The sequence below is a fragment of the Lepisosteus oculatus genome, chromosome 22 (assembly GCF_040954835.1).
Source record: "Lepisosteus oculatus isolate fLepOcu1 chromosome 22, fLepOcu1.hap2, whole genome shotgun sequence".
Classification (NCBI taxonomy): domain Eukaryota; kingdom Metazoa; phylum Chordata; class Actinopteri; order Semionotiformes; family Lepisosteidae; genus Lepisosteus; species Lepisosteus oculatus.
In genome coordinates, this window is record NC_090717.1 from 5,949,623 (window position 1) to 5,972,121 (window position 22,499).

Consider the following 22,499-nt stretch of genomic DNA (forward strand, 5'->3'; position numbering starts at 1 on the left):
AACTGGATGGGTGGTACTATTCAAAAGAGCAGTGATGGCTTGCCTCCTGTTCTGGCTCAATTCCACACCATTTAGCTTCTCTAAAGTTCCCCCATAATTCAACTGCTGAAGAAATGTCTCACTTTCCCACCTGACCTGCTGTCCGTCAGGGTTGCTGGTGCACAAGAGCTGGCACTTTAGTGGGGAATGAAGTGGGGAACCCCTCAAAACAAAGCATATTTCATCGTCGGGATGAAGACTGGGATGCAAAGAATGATGGTTTTTCATTCCTGTAGCATCTGAGCACCAGTTTAAGACTGAAGGAAGCTCCAGCTTTCAGATAACTCTTAGTTATTCTCAGAAAATTAATAGATCATTACTAATAATCAACTTCTTTACTTTACAAGGGGTCACATATCCAATCATGGGGGAAAAGTGATCAACTACACGGTTGCTGCACTCTTGATGACTTAATTCCAGATTCTACATTTTCACAAACGTCAATTTGCTCCAAGTGTAGCGAAAGCGAAAACGTCTCACTCCAGCAGGACAGTGAAAGCCACAGAAAGTTCTCCACTTGAGGGGCATTAGTCCCCATTACCCAGGCATTATACTTGCCAACTCTAAACAGAGCAGAAGGGATCCTGGGCAAGAACAATGTGATGTGGGACAAGGGGGCTGGGAGGGAGGAGGGATGAGTAAATCACTCTAATGGGCTACAGAGGGCACACAGCAGGGTGCGGAGTAATGGGCACAGAGTAAGTGGCTGGTAAAGAATGTCGCATTAGTCTGTGAATAAAAGCTCCAAACACTCTGGAAATGACTGCCTTAATCAGTAGGGCGATTTTCTGTAATAACTGTGGAAAAATACCCCTGCTGTGTTGGCCTAATGAGGGAACAGGGGGCCGCGGAGCAGTACAGAGACCCGAGGTGCCAGGCCTGAATGAGATTCCGCCTCACTGGCACAAACCCCGTTCCAGACGCAGAAGAAAAAAGAATTCTCCGACCAGCGCGTCCTGCAGTCGCACGGAAGAAAATCGTCGGCATGGAAGGCTTTGAAGGAGGTGCGCCGCAGCGATACCAGGCCCCTAGCACCGTCCCCTGCTGCCTACATTCAACCACAAAGCTGCGACACCTCCATTCAGAAGGTGATGCTTAATGTGCAGGGCAGGCCTTTGACTTACCTTGTCTGATTTGGCTGTTATGCGTGTTTTTTTTTTTAAATATCACTCCTGTGAATCTCCAGCATAGAATTTATAGCAAAATACCCCCCCTTAAAAGGCAACAAGCAGTCACTGTGTCTTCACTAGATCCAGATTTTTACCAAACATATTCATTTCCCTCTATAAAATCAGATATTTTTTTTTTATACTGCAGTTGTGACTATTCTCCTGTAAATTCTGCTTGATGGACCGATGAGGTAAAACGCTCAGCCGCTGTGATGCGTTGAGAAAAAGAGCACAGGCCTTGCTCAGCAAAAAACAGAGTTTTAGTGTTTTGAACTGGGAAACAGGATCGGCAAACGGCAGGCTTAAACCAGCATCCCATGCCAAAATATAAACAGTGAAAACACAGACTCACACTATGTGCTATTTTAATAACAGCATAGCTATTGGCTTACAGTATTTAAATGTAAATCTGTTCAAAAGATTATACTATGCATTCTGCCTTGTTTTAAATAGGAACTGTTGTTTTTCTCCCTTTCATGTTTCCTCTAACACTCCAAACCTCAGAGCTGTTTGCCATTTGGAAAGATCCACAGCACCTCAGAGGAGAGTTAACCTTCACTTGTTCCACTCTGGCACATCTCCCCCACTCAAACGTCTACATTTACATTCATTTATTCTGCTGACGTTTTTACCCAGGGCCACTCAAATTTGTCAATTATACGGCTGGGTATTTTACTGGGGGAAGTTAGGGCAAAGTATCTTGCTCAAGGGGACAACCACAACGTCTCACCTGGGATTTGAACATTTGACCCCACAACCTTCCTAACGTGTCCAGAACTCTGACCACTGCTCCATGCCACTGCCCCTGCAGTCTGGGCTACCTGAAAACAACTGCACTTTCACACGTCTTCTGTTTTTCACAGAGATTATAACGTTTTCTTCCTTCACTCCCAAAGAGGACATTCTGCTTTGGAGCTGGGTTCAGCAACAACAGATACACTCTGTTCTAAGAAAAAGTTATTTATTGCTCTTAAAGTAAAAAAAAAACCTTAGTATTCTGGGATGTGCTTGAACAAGTTTACCCTCCAAGATACTGAATTGGAAAATTTGTAACAAAAACAAATCGATTTTTTTAATTAAACTAAACACCACTATTATTTAGTTGCAGCTGCATGGATAAAGAACACCATTGCCTTGTGTTCTGAACACCCAGTCAACTGCAGTTTGTGACCGGAGATTGACAGAAAAATATGCCACTTACCCGGTCTAAGAAGAGTTATCCCACAGCCTCCTCCCCCAGCTCCTGTTAGCTTGCTGTGCAGGCCGTGTGCCAACGTCACCTGGCACAGTGTGTCCAGGGAGGGGTGCCCCACGCCAATCACATTCAGGTGGTGCTGGTTCATGTCAATCAGCTCCTACGACAGAACACCTTGCCACTCAGATCCGATTTACAGGAGTGCGGGAGGAGGAGAAGGTTGTACTACAGAACTGTTACAGACCCCTGTTCTAAACAGCAACTGGGACAGATCGTAGCAGCCAGTCTATATCTAGATAGAATATTACACGCACACCAAGAGTACTCATATTAAGATGAAGAAAAGAAATTGCAATCATAATAGTTGAATAAAGTACGAGATCCTTTTGACCGCTGCTAAATGCAACCAAAATAAGTGCGAAGGTATTCTAGGTCATTATGAATCTTACTTCTAAAACAGCGTAGTGCTCGGGTCTGCTTTCACTGGCCATGTCTATCAGTGTCCTCTCACAGGAGGAGGAAATGGCATCTATTGATTCCAGCACTGGATTCATTATGGCTGGAAACTAAAGGAGGGGGAAAAAAACACAAGAACCCAGGAAGGTTACATATTAAGAGGTGGTCACTAGCCACTTGCTTGGCTGCTAGAAACTAAGCGATTTGAAAAATCTCATCTAGCAGTTTCTAGAAAGAGGACAAGGCATCAGCTTTAACATCACGGTTGGATTGCTTTTTGCAGACTCCTACAATCCTTCATGTAAAAGTGTGCTCCTTGTTCTCAGTATTAAATGCATTTCCCTACATATCGTGTCCTCCAATGAAGTCCAACAGGTTAAAAAATAAAAAAAATAAATGATATTGCTGCCATTCCATAAGGAAAGATAAATGGGACTGCACTGCTCATTATTTATACAGCAAATTTAATGGCCCGTGATATTTCAAATCTGTGGTGGAAGGGTGACATTTTTTCACCACTGTTTCTGTACCTCTATAAGGCTTCTTTAACCTAAAGCTGAACTTCACTGCCATGTCCTGCACCGGCTCTCCCAGAGACACAGACACCTGCTAAAGTTGTCTAGGCAACGGCAGACGAGGGTGCTTTTGAAATGGAGGCACTTGAAATGTTCATGTTTTATGAAACCCGTCGACATTAGGCCCCCAGGATATCTCTTAAACTCAAAGCAGCAGCTATTTCCATAATTACAGGCTGGATAATAACACAGCAGACACTGGATACATACCTTGTTAATTTTGTCCTTCACTCCAGCAACTAGAACCTTTGTACTGCGGGGAACTTTGGTATTTGTTAGGAGAATTCTTAACACTGGTACACTAAAGAATAAACAAACACATGGATAAATATACGAACATCGAACTGAAATGTTTTGCCTGCATGTGTTATTATAATTCACTTAATCCTACATGCAATTTTGACTACACTTACTTTCAAAACAACTCTCAAAATCTTTTACCAACACAATTGGATTAGGTCCAGAAGTTCTCCTTCCATGCATTTTTTTATATAAAAATTAAACACTCATGAGGAGCCATATATTTTATGGAATATATTTGCACTGGAAGAAAAGCCAGGATTTTTAGAAAGTACAAGAGATGAATGATGTCATTTAGGGAATACCACAGGAAAGGACAAATGCCCAGTTTAAGCACAACAAAACCATGAGAACATCCCAAAAACTTCATGCAAACACAAAGTGGCAAACTTTCAGAAGAGCAACAGTGGCAGCTGCCATTTATCCTCTGGGTAGTTACAGTTTGTCATAATGGCACCAAGCACTCAAGGAACATGCAGGAAATGGGTTTCCTTACCTGCTCAATGGGCTGATCTTCCCCGCATGATAGCGCAGTACCCCACCTAAAATCACAAGTACAACGTCACTGTTCAGCAGCTGCACTAAAACAGGCATGGAGACCAGAGGAGCAGGGCAACCTGCACAAATACTGTTAAGCTGGGACACAAAATAAAATTAAAATACAAAAATATATATTCATGAGGATTTGTTTAAGATTCCATTTCATGCTACAACTCTAAAGTGGAGTGTATTTAAAACTGAGCATAGAAGGCACTTCTTTACCCAGAAGGTGGTGGAAGTCAAGAACAAGCTAACCAGCCGATGTTGTAGAAGTCTGGCTTTTTTCTAGCCAATTGAGATCTCGGATCAATTAACTACTAATTACCAAATGGGCTAGATGGGTCAGATAGCTCCTCTCACTTGTTACTTTTCCTAAGTAACATGCCCTGTCAATGTTTCCAGGCACGTACAGTATCCTGAAGTGAAGAGCTCACGGGTACATACAGTAGTGTTCATTAGATCTCCTGTTTTTTTTGTTGTCTGAAAAAAATACCTATAAAAGCTAAACAGCATATTCACGTTTCTTTTTAAAAAAAAAGGCAATAGAAAAAGGCGAATTCAAAAACAAAACACTGCTTTCCTCTAACCGATATTGGGCTTTGCTTTTGGAAAACATATTTTTCAGAGTAATACATATTTCAACAAAAATAAATGCTGAACTATTTAATAAACCTACAGGGAAATAAATGGAATTCCTTAATGCACAGCAATAGCATTTAACTTCATCATTCAAACTGAGAAGCCAATATTTCTAGCATGCTACACTTGTGAGAAGATTAAGCTCTCCCACAAGAGAAATTACTGCACCGTTACTGAATGAAATCAAAACCTCTGAACCTTTCAACACCACACGGCTGCGGGCGCGGAGGTGAGGGGACTGGTCTTACCCCACGTTCCCACTGCATTGTCCACCCCTGACGGATTCCCATGAATGATCTTCTCTCCCTGCAGGGCCCACTTATTAATCAGCTCCAGCTCCTCCTCTTTCCACCTGTATTTCAACACCCACCAGGAGAAACAAACGATCAAGGAAAGCACGACCACTTTCCATCCATAGACCACGTAACAGCTAACTACAAACTACTAAAACAGAAACAATTTAACATCACATTTACATTGGGTGGCATGCCGGTGCAGTGGGTAGCATTGCTGCCTCGCAGAGCTGGGGCCCTGGGTTCGATTCCTAGTGCCTTAACTGCGTGCAGTTTGTATGTCCCCCCCGTGTTCACGTGGGTTTCCTCCCGCAGTCCAAACACATGCGGGTAGGTTAATGGGATTCTATCTAAACTGGCCCTGGTGTGTGTGTCTGTCTGCTCTGCGATGGACTGGAGTCCCATCCAGGGTGTACCCTGCCTTGTGCCAACTGCTTGCTGGGATAGGCTCCAGCTCCCCTGCGACCCCAAACTGGATGAAGAGAACAGGACATGGATAGTTGGATGGATGAATGGACTTACGTTCATGGTTTATGGGGATCATGAATTTCATACAGGTGCACCAAACGCAAGCCTTACTGCTTTTGTGAAGACCTGAGATGTATCAGTTTACACAGACTGGCAATTACCAGAGCACCTCAAAAACCCGGACCCTCCTGCATTCAAACCATTAATCCATTGCTCCAGGGCCCTGACCTCTATTCCACACTGTTAACCGTCAAACAATGAACATTTTTTCTCACTCTAGTTTAAAAATAATCAGAAATTGCATCCTGCTACCATACAGTCCAAAACACAAATACACAAAGCTCATTTCACAGTAAAATCTAAAAGGTTCTAGTGTGCAGAGTGTCTGCTGTGTTCTAGGAGCAAACTGCCTGGATATTTGTTTTGTTGTGCTGTTTCCAGAGGTTCAGCAGGGGATCCTTTGGCATCGCTGCAAACTGCACGCTCTGGCAGGGGGCTGTAGCCAGATGAGGAGGGTACCTGGCAGTGTGTCCCTCGGCAGCCTGAGGCCAGGCGACGGCTCCCTGGGCAGACAGCAAGGCCGCGGACAGACAGACAGAGAAGGCGGCGCTGGAACCCAGGCCAGCTCCCGTTGGCAGTTCTGACCAAACGGACACGGTCACACTGGGCAGTGCCCTGCAGTGGAACCCGCACAGAAAGAGAAAACAAGAAGAAAAAAAACGAGAATGAAAGGCAACACATGTCACGACACCAAACAACTGACACCGCCCTCTCGAAGTGCTCCTGTCAGTCAGAAAGCCGTGCTCAGGTTACAATTTTGACAAACAAGTTTCACTCGTGTCATTTCAGTATGGTTTTTTTTGCTGAAATTTGTGATTTAGACAAGGAAGGAGCCACATGACTTTCAGCGCTGTCACTAAGAGTCTCTTTAAGATAAAAAAAACTATCAAGCAGGAAAACCCCACCCCACCAGAAAGACACTGCTACTTGCAATCTGACCACAACACTACACTGAGGCCCTGTGCAGGAGTCTCGTCTCATCCGCCTTTGAATGTGGGTCCTTCAGGCTTCAGTCACATGGGCAGCGCTGCTGGCCACCTCAGCGATGGTTCTACACGAGGGGTTTCAAATCCCACACCTGCTGGTTTTCATTCCGGCTGAGTGTGGCTGCTTCATTGAAGCCTTAATTGAATTATAGAGATGCCTAATCGGAACATCTGCGAGTGCCTCTTCGACTAAAGAGTCCGGGATTTGATTGGAATTAGGAAATGCAATAGTTGAAACACCACCTCCGGCAGGTCTGAAATCTGAAAACCGCCACACGGTTCCAAGTCATCCTGTGATCAAGTCAATTACAAATTCAGAGGCGTCACTGTCAAGTGGGTCGGAACAAAAACTGCCGACTGTGTGTGTGGACAAGGGCAAGGATTGGGAATCCCTAGTCTACACACTAACTCCAGCACATTCAGCTCCTTACTTCTGCTAAATGTGAAAATCAGTGTTTTCTGCAAGCGCCACACCAGTTTCGGTGTGGGGTCGGGGTCCGACAGCGGCGGGGGGTCGTACCTGGACCGGGAGAAGACTGAAAGGTAGACGTAGAGAAAGGCCAGAACTGCGAGGCTGCGAGTGTCAGGGGAGCGGTCCGAGAGGTCAGCGAAGAGGCACAGCTTTTTCACAAACTCGGGGTCTGGCTCACAGGCGCCCCAGAGGTCAGCGCCTACCGGGCAGGAACAAGTTTTAACTCACGACATTTCTGTATTCAACCCCTCCCCTTCGCACCTTGCTGGACACAATGCAAATAGTTCTAAAAGAGTGCAACTGTACACTTGTCAAATTGTACAAAAGCTTCATGTATGTGTTTTACTTGGAAAATGTTTCCTCGTTCAAGGGTTTTTCTGTTGAATCCGCTGAGATCTTACACCCAACCCCCAGTAATCCCACCTTTACAGGCTATTACAGATTTAACTTAGCCTTTTTTTTTACAAAAATAAAATCTTTGGGGTTACCTGTAAGAACTTACAAGCACTTGACTGAGTGTAAATTGAACAAGTGTACAACTGCACCCACTCAGTTCCTTCATTCCAGCTGGAGATATCATTGTCCATGAAAGATTATCTTTTTAGCACTCTGAATGGCACCTCTTGAACACTGTACTATCAATTTTCACATAACAGACTGGAGCACATGGAGAGAGTTACTTAGATATGATTTACAGGGAAGCAGTGCGCCCACCTTTGCAATCTGGGAGCAGGTCCTGCAGCGAGGACAAGTCCCAGCTGAGGAAGGTGTCAATATTGGGGAGGTTAACTGAGACTCTTCCTGAAGAGCTCGGCTGTAGGCGCAGGTAGGTCCGCAAATCTAAACCGACAGCCAGAGCCAACTGAAACAATGCAGATAAAAGCAGTTCAAAAGAGAGTTGATATTAAGGCTCGGGATGAAGATGCAGTGACAACACAATGGACAGATACCATGCAATGGGTTTCTGCATTTGAAGCTTACTGATATTATGATACACGCGGACTCACTTTCCCGTGTACTACCGCGTGTTCCCCATGAAGAATGACTTTCCCAGGCGCAGACACGATGTGCTCCTTCGCTTGCATGGTTCAATCGTGTCCCTGACAAAGAAAAAGCATTAACTTGGCGTTACAGAGCAACAAGCTATATCACACACATATCTAAAGAAATAGATTACTACCTCCACAAACCTCCGCAAGATAACTGTTGACTACATTTCCGTGTGCTGTATGTAACGCAAGGGCAAACGCTAGCTACTGTATTTCACATCTGCACCTTTCAGATACAGTACAACGGATGAGTGTGTAAGCTAGCATCTTGCCACACTTTAAAGTGATAACAAACAGCATGCACGTTCCCATAAAAGACACTTCATGTGTTAAAACAAAAATGCACCCGGCTACAGATATTCAGCTTACCTGCTCGCAATTAAAACTCCCGACGTTTCTCAGTGCTGCTGTCATCCACAATGAGCAAGGTATCTATGCGGTCCTCATCATCCCCAATAGTTTTGCAATTTCCAAGAGAGACAAAACATTGGGATTATCCCCTGAATGGTAAGGGACACATGCCAGTCTTAAAACATCTGTCCAATCCTTTTCCTCGGTTCCAGTAGCGCATCGCAACAAATGCCACCCCCCACTTGCAAGCATAATACCGAAAAGCAAAGCAAAGCGTCAGACCTGCCGGACGAGCGTTTTGGCAGCTGACAGCCAGTCAGGTTTTGAAAGGGGCTGTACAGACCGCGCAAGCGCCAATCACCGGGCTGGCTGCACACTCGTCCCATTGGTCGTGCGATGACCCGAGCAGAGGGACCGAGTACGGCAGCCGCGCTAGGACAAACCTTGTCCACCTTTAAACACAGGAGGTGGATACACCTAATCGACTTGCGCGCTGTGGTACGCACGCTTTTATGAATGGCGACTCTGTTTGTAAAAAATGTCCCTCTCCGTTGTGCTCTTCAATTCTCCTGCAAGCATTTAAGCACGTCGTGGATCCGGGCTTTAAGTGTCAGCGGAAAAGAGGGAGGGTGAGGTGTTTAGCTAGCTGCATTACAGCATTAGCATATTGGCGTGTACCTTAACAATTAATTACTAATATGTTGTCGCTCCGAGGAAAAAAATAGGTCTGGGGTTAATTACAAATTAAAATATCCTCCTTCTTGCTAACACGTTAGTTAAATGACTTGCAGTCCAACCAATATAACAAAACCCGGACTCTTGGAATTTTATCTAGCTAGCTCGATATTTCACGTCCTATAATATTGCATTTTGTAACAGTCGTAAAATAAAAAATATATATTCTATTAGAAACACAGACGTAAACATTGAAGCTTTTTTTTACGTTATTGTCTAATGCGCAATATTTTAATCATTCTTAATTCTTAGTTCAACGAGCACTAGCAACAATGCACCAATACCTAAGATTTACACCAGGACGGGAGATAAAGGTTGGTGCCGTCTCTGTTTTACAACATAATGAAATAAGCATTCGTCGAGTTAATATTACCCCCGCGATTTAAAAAACAAAAATTACCTGATAGGATCTCATCAGTAAATCATCCTTGTTATTGCTTTCTGTCCCTCCCTCTCTCTGCCGGAAGGATTCTCCAGTACTTTCACAGGGGAGAGAAGGCCCAAGGAAGACCAGGTGTTCGACGCATTAGGAACAACAGACGAGCTGTCTTCTGCTATTGGGTAATATGAGCAAACTCCTACATTCCTGCTGTGCACTACATCCCAAAAGAACTCAAAGCTCTTCATATACAGTTGGGCTCCTCATCAGTGAAGTGCTGCATCCAGTCTGTACCAGCAGCCCCACTACGCAGCAGATCATGTAATCAATCAGTCAATCAGTCAAAGTTTGTTTATCAACAATACAGCGTGCAGCAGTAGAAGCTGGCAATGAAATGTCTTTTCTGCGAGCTTGGGGGGTGTATATCACAAAATTAAAGTTACAAAATAAGGTTACATAATAATACATAATAGTGCGCTAGAAATGGAATAAAATAAACTCAGACAGAGCTCAATATAAATAGAGCTGCGATGTGTCCAGGGTGTGTGCAATATATTATGTCCAAGTAGTGCAGTGTGCCGAATACAATGAAAACCGTGTGTCCATGTAGCCATTAGGGGTGATTTGCTGAAGGAGCTGCAGGTTGGCTGTTTAGCAGTCTTATTGCCTGGAGGCAGAAGCTGTTCCGTAAACTGTTAGTCTTTGACTGAATGCTTCGGTACCGTTTACCGGACGGTAGGAGAGAAAACAGTTTATGACTGGGGTCCTTGAGAATGGACCTGGACCATTCTGGACCAGTAGGGAGAAATTGCTTCCCCACTTGAATTAAGGGGGAATTTAAGCCCGATCCTGCAAACCCGGAGCGGAATGGAACAAAGGGCTGTGGGAATCGGAACAAGCTACTCAGCCATGCTGGTGAAGCTGATATCCTGGCGGTCAAGAAACATGTGGATGAGATCCTCGGATCACTTGACAACCGAAAAAGCTAGACGCCCCTCGTGTTTGTCGCCTTTCTGGCCTAGCCAGGACACCTGGGTTGACACCCCTACTCTTGTAAATATGATGATATCCGTATCGGGTATACGGAAGGACAGAAGGAAGAACGCCACCTACTGGTCTTGCTTTGAATCTGAGATGTTACCAGACTAGGCTGGAAGGTGGCAAAGCTGCTGCCACTGATCCTGAACGTCATGGAGTTACATCATATACAGTATTGACAATGAACAGTGTGATCATACAGGACGGGGTCGTGCTTCAGGCTCAGCGAGAACAGAATTAAAATATCCATAAGGGTGTTTTGTGGGGCACTGGTTAGCACTGTGGCCTCACAGCACTGGGGCCCCCAGTCCAATCCCAAATCATGGGGAGCGACCTGCCTGGAGTTTGTATGATTACCTGTGCTTGTGAGGGCTTCCTCCCACAGCGCAAAATATCCTGGTAGGTTAATTGGCCTCTGGGATAATTGGCCCTAGGTGTGATGTTGTGTCTGTTTTTGTGTGCTCTGTTTGGCTGCCTTCCTGTCCCCGGTGTATCCTGCCTTGAGCCCATTGCTTGCTGGGATAGGGTGTTTCTGTGACCCTGGACTGGAAGGAGAAGTTAGAAAATGGATGGATGATGGACCATTTGTCACATGTTAATTTTAGTGCACTTTCTCAAAGCACTTTACATGATGACAACAACAATAAATAAGAAGAATACACAAGATAAAACACAATTACAATTTATAGAGGAGACCCTGGATGGTAGTACTAAGAAAAGCAGAGGGGTGAAGAATGGAACCAGTTCAGTAAAGGCTTTTCTGAAGAGGGTTTTGAGTCTGGATTTGAAGGAGTTTAAAGAAGGTGAATCTGATATCCTTGATAATGTGTGAAACTATGTAAAATATTTGACAATGGTGTAAAATCCTTGCTAGATAGGACTCTCTGTTCTTTCTCCAGATTAGCCAGAGAGTTCTGCCTGGATCAGGGCCATGTTTTCACAGAGGAGCTGCACAAGGTCAGGCTTTGGAGGGTCATACGCCGCTCAAAACATCATGCATGAAGAAAAGGGGTTTATAGTTTGGAGATTTTTAGTAAACAGCTGAATAAAAACAAAGGAAAACAGGAAAAAATTGTGGGCTGTGTTCAAATCGACAGTATAAAAACAACTTCATAGTTAGCCTGTCTCAAATTCACTTAACCTCCCTGACGATTCCTTCATGATCACACTCTCATAATCGTGTGGGGTCATAGCATGGATGGTGGTCATCCTCCAGTTACACCATAAAATAAAATAACACATTAAGACTGGAAAATTAGTTCAAATTTTCTCATCCACAGATTCAGTGTGTCCTGCAAGATGTTGGATCAAACATTGCCACTCCCCTGACTTCTGCCAGACAGAGCCACATAGGTAACTACTAAAATGAGTTTGGTTGGGTAATGCTAAAAACAAAAGCAGTGCTGGTTGGGTTTCTGGCAAAGCTGAGACCAGCTCCTAAACCGCGTATCCTCAACTTTCAGAGCACAAGTAGCAGTTAATCCTTGAGGAAAATGGGAGCAGAAATCACTGAAAACAATCTTGTGTTGCTGGTTTCAAGGCTTCGAGTCAATGTAATATTTACAATATTTAATGAAGGTTATGTATACAATAAAATGAAATCTAGGACTAAACCAGGGATTTAACACGTAACCACTTGTATAAGAATGTAATAGGTCACAAATTCCTCCTGATATCAGGACTTTTCAGTTCTCTCAGCTAACTACATGAAGAGATGGGAGTGTTGTACTGTAGATGCTCTAATTCCAGTTTCCCCTGAAAACCTCCCTAAAATGCTCACGTTGCAGAAAGGACAAAGTTCGGCACAGAGCCCGTCTTCGAGCTGGAGCGCTGGATTGATAAATACACAGACGAGCTGCCACCCTTGACCAGCTTCATCCTGCCTGTGAGTAGCCTCTTCCCAAAGCCCCCTGGCACAGCCCCCGACTCGCCGAACAGCATGCACCTACCGCCAGTGACTTGCATCCGATTGAACAGTAACCAGAAGGGAATGGTCACATGTAAAACATCCATTCAGGCACTTTGCATGGTTAAGTGAATATGTTAACAAGGTTGCCACAACGTGAAAGGAGGAGGAAAAAAAAGAACTCCAACGAGCTGACATTGTGGATCCATGTATTAATTTACCTCATCTCTCTGATAGAGTGACTTGATTACCAGATTACTTTGGCTCTTGGCGACTCATTGCATGTACCTTTTCCCTTCATGAAGATGACTGCTAAGCTATATAAAGACATGCTCAATCTTGAAATACCTTTACACTATGCAGTGCTGGACGAAGATGGCATGTTGTGCACCAATGCCTGTTCTTTTTTTCTGCAGTCTGGAGGCAAGACCAGTGCCACATTGCACTTGGCCCGGGCCGTGTGTCGCAGAGCAGAGCGGAGGTCAGTGCTGCTTTGCAGCCAGCATTATTAACAGTAACTGGGACTGGAACCCAAAGACATCGGGTATCAGGATAACTTTCAACATCTTGTAGCACATGGGGAAACTGCTTTCTCACTAGATTAGAATGATGTATAATGAAACTTCTCATGGTAGGTGCCCAGCATCAAAAGATTGGGCAAATAGTTCACAAACTCTAGGTCCTACCAGAAGAAAAAAAAAATTGAAAAGCAAAAAATGTATTTTGAGAAACCCATCGATATATTTTCCATGATGACTCATTCTGTATACTCTTTAAAAAAAGAAATGTTTAGGAATAATCTAAATAAGTAGTGTTTTGGAGAGTGGCTTAAACTTTCTCTCTTCTAGCGTGGCCCCGATTGTACGAGCAGGAGAAGCAGATGCCAACGTAGCCAAGTACCTGAACAGGTACGGTACATTTCGGGCAATTCTCTGCCTCCAGAGGTAGACTGAAGGACATCCTGCAGCAGTGTACCGCAACCCTGCATGAACAGTATAACATCACACATGAAGGAAGCTCTAGGTATGCTTTAAGGCGAACAGATTGGTGTTCCGAGTCGCTGAAAATTTTCCCTTGGAATTTGCTCGCAGGCTCAGCGATTACCTGTTCACGTTGGCCCGGTATGCAGCACTGAAAGAAGGAAAGAAAGAGATCATCTACAGGAGGCCAAAGGAAGAGGGAGAGAAATAACCCATCTGGGAAAGTCATTACGTCTGCACCTTGAAGAGGCCACCGTGTATATACGAGAGATGTGGCATGTTCAGTTTTTTCCTAAGTGTTGTTGCAATTTACTCAAAAATGTATATCTTTAATGAAAATGCAATGCATCCTGATTTTGAAAATACTTTCCAGGATCCATGTTCTTTTACTTTTGGCTAAATCTGGAAAAGAAAGTAAGGCATGGCTAGCACTTTCTTTACTATTTATTTTCAGACTCCCCAAGAATATTTTGTACAAATATATGTTTTATTTTATGCACAACATGCAAACAATGTGACAAACGTGTAAATCAATCTACACGGACCAGGCAGTTAAACAAGTGGCCTCTACATTAAGATTAAGCACTTCACAAAGAAATCAAGCCACCAAGTTAGAAACTGGCAACATCACAAGCAGGTATACAAGCAGCGCCTATGGGGAAAAAAAGACAACGGTATGATTCTGATCAAAGCAGCCAAAAAGTAAATGTTTAAAACCTGAATAGCTGGGAAATGTTAGGATACTGGTACAACTGGTTATAAATTCCTTTTACATTTGGAGGTGCAAAATCATTCAGATCTTAAATACATCAGCTTCACAGGTCCTTGAAACAGTCTCTCTCATTTAAGGTTTACAATACAGTTATCTCTTAAGTATTTCAGTCTGTTTGCTTTGTAGGAGACTATCAGTTACTATCAGCTCTGCACCCATCACATTTCTGTAACCGTTTTTGAAGAAATCCCCCTTTTCCTAAGTTTAAAGTTATGCAAACACTGCACAGATGCCTATATTATACCCGAAGGTGACTCTGTAAGCACTGCAAAATACCCTTAGGGTTGACCTCAGCCTCCCATACTTTAATATAACGTGACAACACTCCTACATTTGTGCGATACTCAATAGTGTGGTCTCTAAAGTAGCTTCAACATTGTGGGCATGCACTAGCGATTTAGTTACAGAAATAATTTTGATGCGACGAGCATGCAGAACAGACTGGATAAGAACATAATTGTACTGCATTACAATGTCTAATCCTCCTTTAAAATTAGGGAAAGATTAAAATCCATCTAAAAGCGCAATATGTTTCTTAACCAAGAGTTAAATGCATTATCTACCTTCATCCTGAAGAGTCAATCTTATGTATGAAATCATTATTATTTCAAAACCAGTGAGGGAGAAATTTCTCAAACACTACATGACTTGTTTATCCATGACCACTGCCTACTTTCACTGAATTCAGATTTTTTCCATTTTAAGAGGGACTATGTCAAAAAACATTGCAATTTTTAGTAAAATATTACTGTTTGATTACTGTGTACCATTTGAAAATGCTAATCAAATACATGACCTTTTGTGCCTGCCTTCAAATTGTACATTTTCGGAATGCCGATAAAGCTAAACCACTTACAATGGTTTAGCAATGAATGTTGCACTTAAAATATAGCGGCACTATAGAGTGACGATACAGATGGAAACAAATTTGCAAAGCACATCTTGATAAAGAGGTTTGTAAATTTGTTCCTGCAATGTCAACCCAAGACCCCCCCCTTACACACAGAAACAGCATCACAAAGACAACAGACAGTGAACACCTAAGTCACCGGTAAGTGAACCCAGCTCCAAGACCTGTGAAGATACATGCCACACCTGTAGCTCGGTCCTGGCCAGTACACCTCGCGTCCTACAGTGTTAGATCTGGTGCCTTCTGCTCCATTTCAGCAAGGAAGCAGGTGGGTCACTAGACCAGTATACCTTCCTTCCCTTGCAAAAGGCAGGTCTCTGAAAGACGCAAGACTCCAGGTGCGGGTGCTCGGGCCCTCACAGGATCTGGCACCAGGCCTGGCTCTTGCGGGACAGAGAGCCGGCCCACATCATGAGGGACAGGCTGCGGTCCTCGTAGGGTGGGTAGCGCAGGTAGGTGACGCACTCGATCCGCGTGCCGCGGAGCACGCAGGACTTCTTGTGCGAGAACGTGTCGAAGCTGTAGCGCCCGTGGTAGGAGCCCATCCCGCTAGCACCTGTTGGCCCAGAGAGGACCAGGTTAGAAGAGCGAGCCGAAGCGAGCAGTGCTGGCTTTTGCAATAATCGTCCGTTGCAGAACGTCTGAATTCAAGTACAGCTTCAACCGTTGTGCATTACCTGAATGGCCATGCTACTGAATATCACATTCATAAACTGGGGGTTTACTGTAAGCAAGATGGACCCAAAGAGTCAAGGTTACCTACTCCTGTCCACGGAAAAATTCTACCAAATGTCTTCTAGGCCGAACTCACATGTGTGGTCTGAACTTTGTCACTGTAGAACGTCAGAAGCAACGCATTCAGCCTCCATCTGAGAGCTGGTGTGTGGTGAGCGGACTTGCACCATGCAGTGCTTTAAGTGTCCAGAAAAATCGCTGGTGTAAGAAATTAAGTATCTCTCTTTCAAGCTGCGAATGTTGACAAGGTGGTGTTTCGGGAGCAGGATTAAGATCTAAAGCAGTAATACATAACTTTTATAGCCAAAGTTCACTTAACTTTTATACTAAAGCTTTTAATGAATTTATTCTTGGCATTACCATGTCAGCGTGCTTAAGCCCACCCCTAGCTTCAGTTGAGTATCACTATGAGTATTGAGCAGATTGTGGTACAGCACCTTTTCCTTTTATCAGATTGGGTTTAGGTCAATTTAAAATCTTAAATTTTGCCCAACACTGGAAAGAAATGCATAAGAGACATAAGGCAAATACCAAACTTCTCAAATGCCTCCATTCCTTACCGACTCCTCCAGATGGCATTGTGGCCATCATGGTCTGCAGAATGCTGTCATTGGAGCAAAAGCTTCCACTGGAGGTGCATTCCATCATCTGGGAAATAATCTGCAACAAACACCAAGAGGTTATTTCAGTCCCATCCCAGATGGAATACAGTAACACAGAGTTTGCTAGTTAGCTTTGGAGGCATTTCAATTTATTCAGCAAAATCTTTCCTTCTTTTATAATCCTATTCTCAGAATACGCCAGTTGGCCACTAAAATCCATGTAGGCTAAGCAGGTCCTGACTGTCTGCTTGCGTGTGCGAGTGCTGTACCTTGCTGTTGTTAGAGTAGACGTACAGACACAGAGGCTTCGGCTGCCGGCGAATGAAGGAGATGGCCTCTTCTGCGCTGTGTACGGTCAGGATGGGAAGAACTGGGCCCAAGACCTCCTGCTGCATGATGGGGTCCATCTCCTGCACATCTGTCAGCACTGTGGGAGCTGACGGGACAAGAGACTTTTCTAGATAAATAGCATTGATGGGTTTGCCATTATTCATGGTTCACACGTGTGAAAGGGCCAACGCAGTAAAGACTTGTTTTCGCAGTTGAAACCGAAGAGGGCCTACAGAGAAGCTTTCAGAACACACGTTAAGCTTTCACCTTCATTCAGCAACGAGACATCCTTTGTAGCGAAGCGCTAGAGAACTACAGTCAAATTGCTGTACTCATTGATTGGCAGTGGGGATCAGTTCGGTTCCCTTTAACTTTTTACACTGCAGGAACTGGAGCCCATTGCTTTGGAGAGCCATCGATTCTTGCACCGTTCCTCATAGCCTTGCACCTGCACCAGTATTACAGCTTTTGATGCATGTCTTTTTCCAGGCACGCTTACCTATGTATCTCTCGGCCTCATTCACCTGGCCCCCTACTGCCACTTTCCCGGAGCTCTGCAGCAGGTCACGGACGTGGGCGAAGTGCTCCGAGCTCACCAGACGCCCGAAGCTGCCGGACTGGCGGGGGTCGGGGCCATAGAAGTGCAGCAGGCATGCCCGCAAGGCCTGCACCAGCTTGTCCTTAACTTCGCCGTGACACAGCACGTAACCGGGCGCCGCCGCACTCTGGCCGGCGTTCTGGAAGCGCGCCCAGGCAATGCGCCGAGCGGCAGTGCTTACATCGCAGTCCCGGTCCACGTAACAGGGATTCTTTCCTCCCAGGACCAGAGTGACAGGCGTCAGTGTGGGGGCTGCTGCCTTCATCACCCTCCCCCCATCGACACCGCTGCCTGGAGGGCCAAGCAAAACCAGAGATCAGGTTGGCATTCGTCCTCGGGGACATTTCTGAGAAACTCGTCACCAGTTTTCAAATGAGGCAAAAGGGGTAGTTTGGAAAGCCTGAGGACATCTCTCTAAGCACTGCGGTGCATTGCAGATCAAGACAGAATCAATGCCAGTGGTAAATATTTTTTAATGCTAGCAAGATGGCATGTATAACATAAAAAAAGAATTACCCAAATGTGAAATAAAGGGGTTACCTGTGAAAAAGACGTGATCAAATTTGAGTTCCACCATGTCGGTGAGGTCTCCAGGCCCACCGCGGATCACATGATAGCACTCCTGAGACAAGAACCAGCATGAACACTGTTCTGGGGGGAGTGCTAAGCCCTTAGAGGGCTTAAAGGCTTTGCATTGGAGCATACATGCAAATAAGCATTTCATTGCACTTCTGCACATGACCAACGGAACTGAATGTGTACTACAGAACCTTACTGAAAGAGGATTTCCAATTTACAGATTTCCAAACCATTTACGTAGCAAAGAACAACCATTTCCTGACCTGATTCATCATTCTTAAATTTAGTGCCTGTGCAAGTGTCCATTAATTAACTTAATGTCCTCTGAAGAGCCCCATTAAAGTAGCTGTTAAGCAATTAATGAGCCTCCAGAAGCCCTGGCATCATGGTCTGTTAAATCTGATGCACAGTGGATGGAGTTCAATTCTTCATTAAGATGACGAGAGAGGCAGCCCATGCAGGGGAGTTGTCCGATTAAGGTCCAGAAACTCACATTGTCCAGGTAGGAGGGGAGAAGCCTCTGTAGCAGCTCGGCAGCATGAGAGGTGATCTCAGGGGGATTAATGATAACACAGTTGCCTGGGAAACACAATAAAACACACAGCAAGCTCTCTCCACCTTGACGTGGATATCCACCCAAGAATATTAATTTTTGGTTGTTAATGCATGTGAAAAGGGAGCTTATGGGAAACTAAAGTCACGTTTCAATGGGGAATAACCAAGAAAAAGCAATGTTCTGCTTTATTCTTTACAGCCACCCATCTCCTAGTTTTTTAGGTCAACTACGTGGATAAAACTTCTGCTAGAATATAAACAAACTCTATAGCTGTCAACGTAACTAGGCTGTAGTGTAAAACACTACCAGTAGGTATTTTACATCGTCAGACACACTAAGGTAACATCTCTAGGTGCGAGCAAATACATTTTTTCTTCAGGTAGATCCAGGACTGACTAACGCGCTCTTTCAAATCCTCATAACCCCCCGACTGCGTGTCCGGGGAACCCCGGGCATTGCAGGTGTCCTACCTGCGGCTATAGCACCAACCAGTGGGACAAGGCACAGCTGGATAGGGCTGCTCCAGGCCGCAACGATCAGGACCACCCCCAGGGGCTCGCTCACCACGAAACACTCATCCAGCGAGGTGGTCTGTCACAGAAAGAAACAGCCAGCCTCACAGTGGGGCACCGCAGGCCCTGCTATTCCACAGCAAACACCTCCACCTGCTGGCACACCGTGTTTCTGACAAACGGGAACCGAGACAACTAACAAGGTTATCCCCCCCACAAACAACACACATTTGGGTATTTAAGATTATTTAAAGCTTGAGTTTACTTGTGTATAACTGGTTTGTAGGAAGTATAAATTACTTTTTTCCCCCCCTCCCTGAAACTTTTGTCAGTTCTCAAAGATTCAATTCCTTCAATACACTTTAAACCAGAACGTCGACCTACCGGAATGACATCCCAAAGGTTTCTATAAGACATTTTTCACAAACTCTTATTTTCCCCATTCCTAGCCGGCACTAATCCAGACGCGTTTTCCCAACACAATTCTGCAGTTACCAAAGCACACGAGGCAGAAAGGCAGACAGACCCCAGTTAAACCCATGGCGAGGGGAACAAGCTGGAGCCAGAGTAATCCTTGGCACACAGCGCACAATGCACCGTTTTGTAAGACAGGCAAATTGCACAATGTTTTGCTACACAGATTTACGAAGTTGAACGGTTTCTTATCCTTTTACTTCAGGAGAACCCATGAGCTCCCCCCCCCCAACGTAATCCGAGATCCAAGTTCCTTCATAAGACGACTACATAACTGTGACATTATGTAACACTTTAGTCCTACCAGACACTGCACGCCAAGGGTCAATCGTGAGGGGAATAGGGTGGCACACAGGCACTTTTCCAGCAAACCCCACACAAACAGTAAGAGGGCAGTGTGGTGGCTGTGTGGTTCAGGATCTGCGCCTGTGGCTGGAAGCTTGCCGGTTTGTATCCCAAGGCCAGCAGAGGAATCCTACTCCGTTTGGGCCCCTGAGCAAGGCCCTTAACCCCAGCTGCTCCAGGGGGGGCCGTATAAATGGCTGACCCTGCGCTCTGACCCCAAGTTTCTCTCTCCCTGTCCTTGTGTCTCATGGAGAGCAAGCTGGGGTATGCGAAAAGAATATCCTCATGCAAGAAGCTGTATATGGCCAATAAAGTGATCTTAAAAAACAAAAAGAGTACCAGGGTGCGCTCCACGCACTCCGGCTCCATCCATTTCTTCAGGTTGTTGATGGCGAAGAGGGCCTCGTTCTTCACCAGCATCACCTCCGACAGCAAGGTCTCAAAGCGGGGCTGCCGAGGGAGGAGGGATCCACTTTTCTAGCAGAACACTTAAGCACGCCACCGTGCAGTGTTGCAAGGAACAGAGCACCAATGCCAAATGGAAGTCATACTGTAATGAGCGTTTTGAGAGGGCTGCGTTTAAAGGCTTTAAGGAAAAGGTTTATGATGGCCCAGAGGCTTAAAATTAATCAAAAATAGGCTTTCATTACACTTCACCTGCACAAAACCTGGTCGAAAGGGGCTTCTTATGAACTACTGATTCGAACAATAAAAATACAAGTGAGGCAGCCAAGAGGACGTTGGCCACAAACACCTGTTTCAACACGGATAAAGAAATTCACACCCGCATTAACAGTTTTAAAAGGCAGTTCTGTTTTAATGCAAGTGGTCACAGGTTTTGTGCCGCTTTGACCTCTTGTACAATAATCCTCTGCTGTACTGCTTGAGCTCTCGATCTCGCATAAGCCACCAGCCAGCTCAATATGCCGTTTGCCCGAGGCAGAACCGGCTACAAGTCTGAACTGGCATGCTCTGCAAGTCGGCACCCGGAGACCGCCGTGCCCACCTTGTGGAGGTCTCTGGAGAGGGCGTCCACAAACTCATTCTCGTGATCCCCCAGCATACGCACAAGCCCCTCCAGCTGGGCGAGGCGGAAGGACTCCCGCGCCGTCCTGCCAGCCTGGAGGGCAGCCCTGGCTCTCTTCAGGAGCTCCGCACACAGCGCAGGGCAGGACTTCACGCACAGATCACTGGAGCGGGTTCTACAGGCAAGAAACGTCAATATACCGCACCAGCTTCCCTCTGCACGTCCGATACGCACGTCGCTACTCTTGGTGTTCAGTCGCCTCACAAATCATCATGCATGATATACAAGCAAAAATACATTCTGGCAACAATAACCAGTGCTTTTACTGTACATATGTAATTAAATTAAAAATATAAAACCATAGGAATTTGACCAGCTCATATTTTTTAGGAGGAAACATAATCTTGATATACTTTTAAGGGAGGTTTTGTAATGTCCTGTTAGGATCTAATACAATATTGCTTAACAGGTTACATCTGAAATGTTCCCTACACGTTTAAACATGGATTAGATCAGTTTCCAACCTTTCAAAAAGTTAAGTTTGCTTGCTTTGCAACTAATGTTTTGATTTTCTGCTTCCAGCTGGGACACAATTGTTACGGGTCGTCTGAACTTTCTTCTTTGAGTTCTAAGAGGCTGTTAAAATCAGACCGATGTTCTTAAAACAGTTTTGCAAGCGTGAGAGATGCTTCACACCCCGAGCTCAGAGAAGGGACAGAAAGTGGGAATAATATTAAGCTTACTTTTGTCGTTTAGCTCGTTATTTTAAGCGCAACCCTCAAAACCGTTGCTAAATTGAAGCTCTTCTATTCTGACAACGAGCAACAGACATAAAATTAAAAGCTCACTAATTACAGAGCTTGTATGAGCGAAAAACTAAAGCTGTCCATTTAAGAAAAATACCTAAATAAAAATATGCAGCCATTAAACGTAATGCAAACACAATATTAAACACCAGAAAAAGATATTACGAACAATACTGAAGACTTTATCAAAAGAATGGTCACACGAATTAAGATGTTTGCTGGGTATCTAAGCATTATTCAACTGCTTTAGCGACTATACAGAAAATAAGCTAATTATGCATATCTGTTTACATGGATGTTGACTTCGGTGGGCTCTTATTTTATTTTTTATAAAAAATGATGAATTAAAGATCGACATTAACACACCGCACCTACCTCCTTAATGACTTAAACCACCGAGAAGGAGAGGGACTTGTCTGCAAGCTAGACATCCTTGTTACTGCAGAAACTAACCAGAAAAGTTTGGCGTTTAAATCTTAGCGTCTCTTTGGACGCTTTCAAAGTATTAACGGGTCTCTGAGGCTGCGCAGTAGAGTTGATCTACCCCATGACTAAAACAGGAGAACCACAAATTACAGACGGGAAAAAAAACGCAGGTGGGCTTTTAATCAGTCATTGATGAC

At 44.7% G+C, this 22,499-nt stretch overlaps 3 protein-coding genes across 5 annotated transcripts in view; 1 reads left to right on the plus strand and 2 right to left on the minus strand.

Moving 5' to 3' along the window:
* Positions 1 to 8,914, minus strand: part of mvk (mevalonate kinase) — a 63,161-nt gene extending 54,247 nt beyond the window's left edge. The window contains exons 1-10 of one of the 2 annotated variants that reach the window (XM_069182103.1): positions 8,611 to 8,914; positions 8,200 to 8,292; positions 7,907 to 8,054; positions 7,241 to 7,391; positions 6,194 to 6,349; positions 5,162 to 5,265; positions 4,231 to 4,276; positions 3,645 to 3,735; positions 2,853 to 2,969; positions 2,410 to 2,563 (exon numbers count right to left, since the gene is read on the minus strand). In XM_069182103.1, coding sequence (XP_069038204.1) covers positions 2,410 to 2,563; positions 2,853 to 2,969; positions 3,645 to 3,735; positions 4,231 to 4,276; positions 5,162 to 5,265; positions 6,194 to 6,349; positions 7,241 to 7,391; positions 7,907 to 8,054; positions 8,200 to 8,277 — 1,045 coding nt within the window. In that variant the 5' untranslated portion in view covers positions 8,278 to 8,292; positions 8,611 to 8,914. The remainder of the gene's footprint in view (positions 1 to 2,409; positions 2,564 to 2,852; positions 2,970 to 3,644; positions 3,736 to 4,230; positions 4,277 to 5,161; positions 5,266 to 6,193; positions 6,350 to 7,240; positions 7,392 to 7,906; positions 8,055 to 8,199; positions 8,293 to 8,610) is intronic. The other variant, XM_015366466.2, reaches the window with a different exon arrangement.
* Positions 8,915 to 9,038: 124 nt separating this feature from the next.
* On the plus strand, positions 9,039 to 13,995 carry mmab (metabolism of cobalamin associated B). Of its 2 annotated transcripts, XM_069182104.1 has the most exons (9): positions 9,040 to 9,221; positions 9,580 to 9,641; positions 9,795 to 9,888; positions 11,644 to 11,701; positions 12,025 to 12,097; positions 12,532 to 12,629; positions 13,067 to 13,131; positions 13,499 to 13,558; positions 13,742 to 13,995. In XM_069182104.1, the coding sequence occupies exons 1-9, from the start codon at positions 9,109 to 9,111 to the stop codon at positions 13,839 to 13,841; spliced, it is 723 nt and encodes a 240-aa protein (XP_069038205.1). In that variant the 5' UTR covers positions 9,040 to 9,108; the 3' UTR covers positions 13,842 to 13,995. The 2 variants fall into 2 exon arrangements, with proteins under 2 accessions (XP_069038206.1, XP_069038205.1); XM_069182105.1 differs by lacking the exon at positions 13,499 to 13,558 and having other exon boundaries at positions 9,039 to 9,221.
* Positions 13,996 to 14,038: 43 nt separating this feature from the next.
* aldh3b4 (aldehyde dehydrogenase 3 family, member B4) lies at positions 14,039 to 22,400 on the minus strand. Its single transcript, XM_069182102.1, has 10 exons — positions 22,252 to 22,400; positions 21,050 to 21,245; positions 20,383 to 20,493; positions 19,183 to 19,303; positions 18,650 to 18,735; positions 18,118 to 18,199; positions 17,479 to 17,868; positions 16,919 to 17,085; positions 16,608 to 16,707; positions 14,039 to 15,868 (listed from the first exon to the last, which is right to left on the minus strand). Exons 1-10 carry the CDS (start codon positions 22,305 to 22,307, stop codon positions 15,669 to 15,671), a joined length of 1,509 nt encoding a protein of 502 aa, XP_069038203.1. The 5' UTR covers positions 22,308 to 22,400; the 3' UTR covers positions 14,039 to 15,668.
* Positions 22,401 to 22,499: the final 99 nt, after the last annotated feature.

Coding starts and splice junctions, on each gene's coding strand:
- mmab (XM_069182104.1), top strand. CDS start 9,109: ATGGCGACTCTGTTTGTAAAAAATGTCCCTCTCCGTTGTGCTCTTCAA. Junction 9,222..9,579: donor GTCAGCGGAAAAGAGGGAGG/GTGAGGTGTTTA, acceptor CTTAATTCTTAG/TTCAACGAGCACTAGCAACA. Junction 11,702..12,024: donor TCACAGAGGAGCTGCACAAG/GTCAGGCTTTGG, acceptor TCTCATCCACAG/ATTCAGTGTGTCCTGCAAGA.
- aldh3b4 (XM_069182102.1), bottom strand. CDS start 22,307: ATGTCTAGCTTGCAGACAAGTCCCTCTCCTTCTCGGTGGTTTAAGTCA. Junction 17,086..17,478: donor TGAGGCCGAGAGATACATAG/GTAAGCGTGCCT, acceptor TTGTCCCGTCAG/CTCCCACAGTGCTGACAGAT. Junction 15,869..16,607: donor AATGCCATCTGGAGGAGTCG/GTAAGGAATGGA, acceptor CTGGGCCAACAG/GTGCTAGCGGGATGGGCTCC.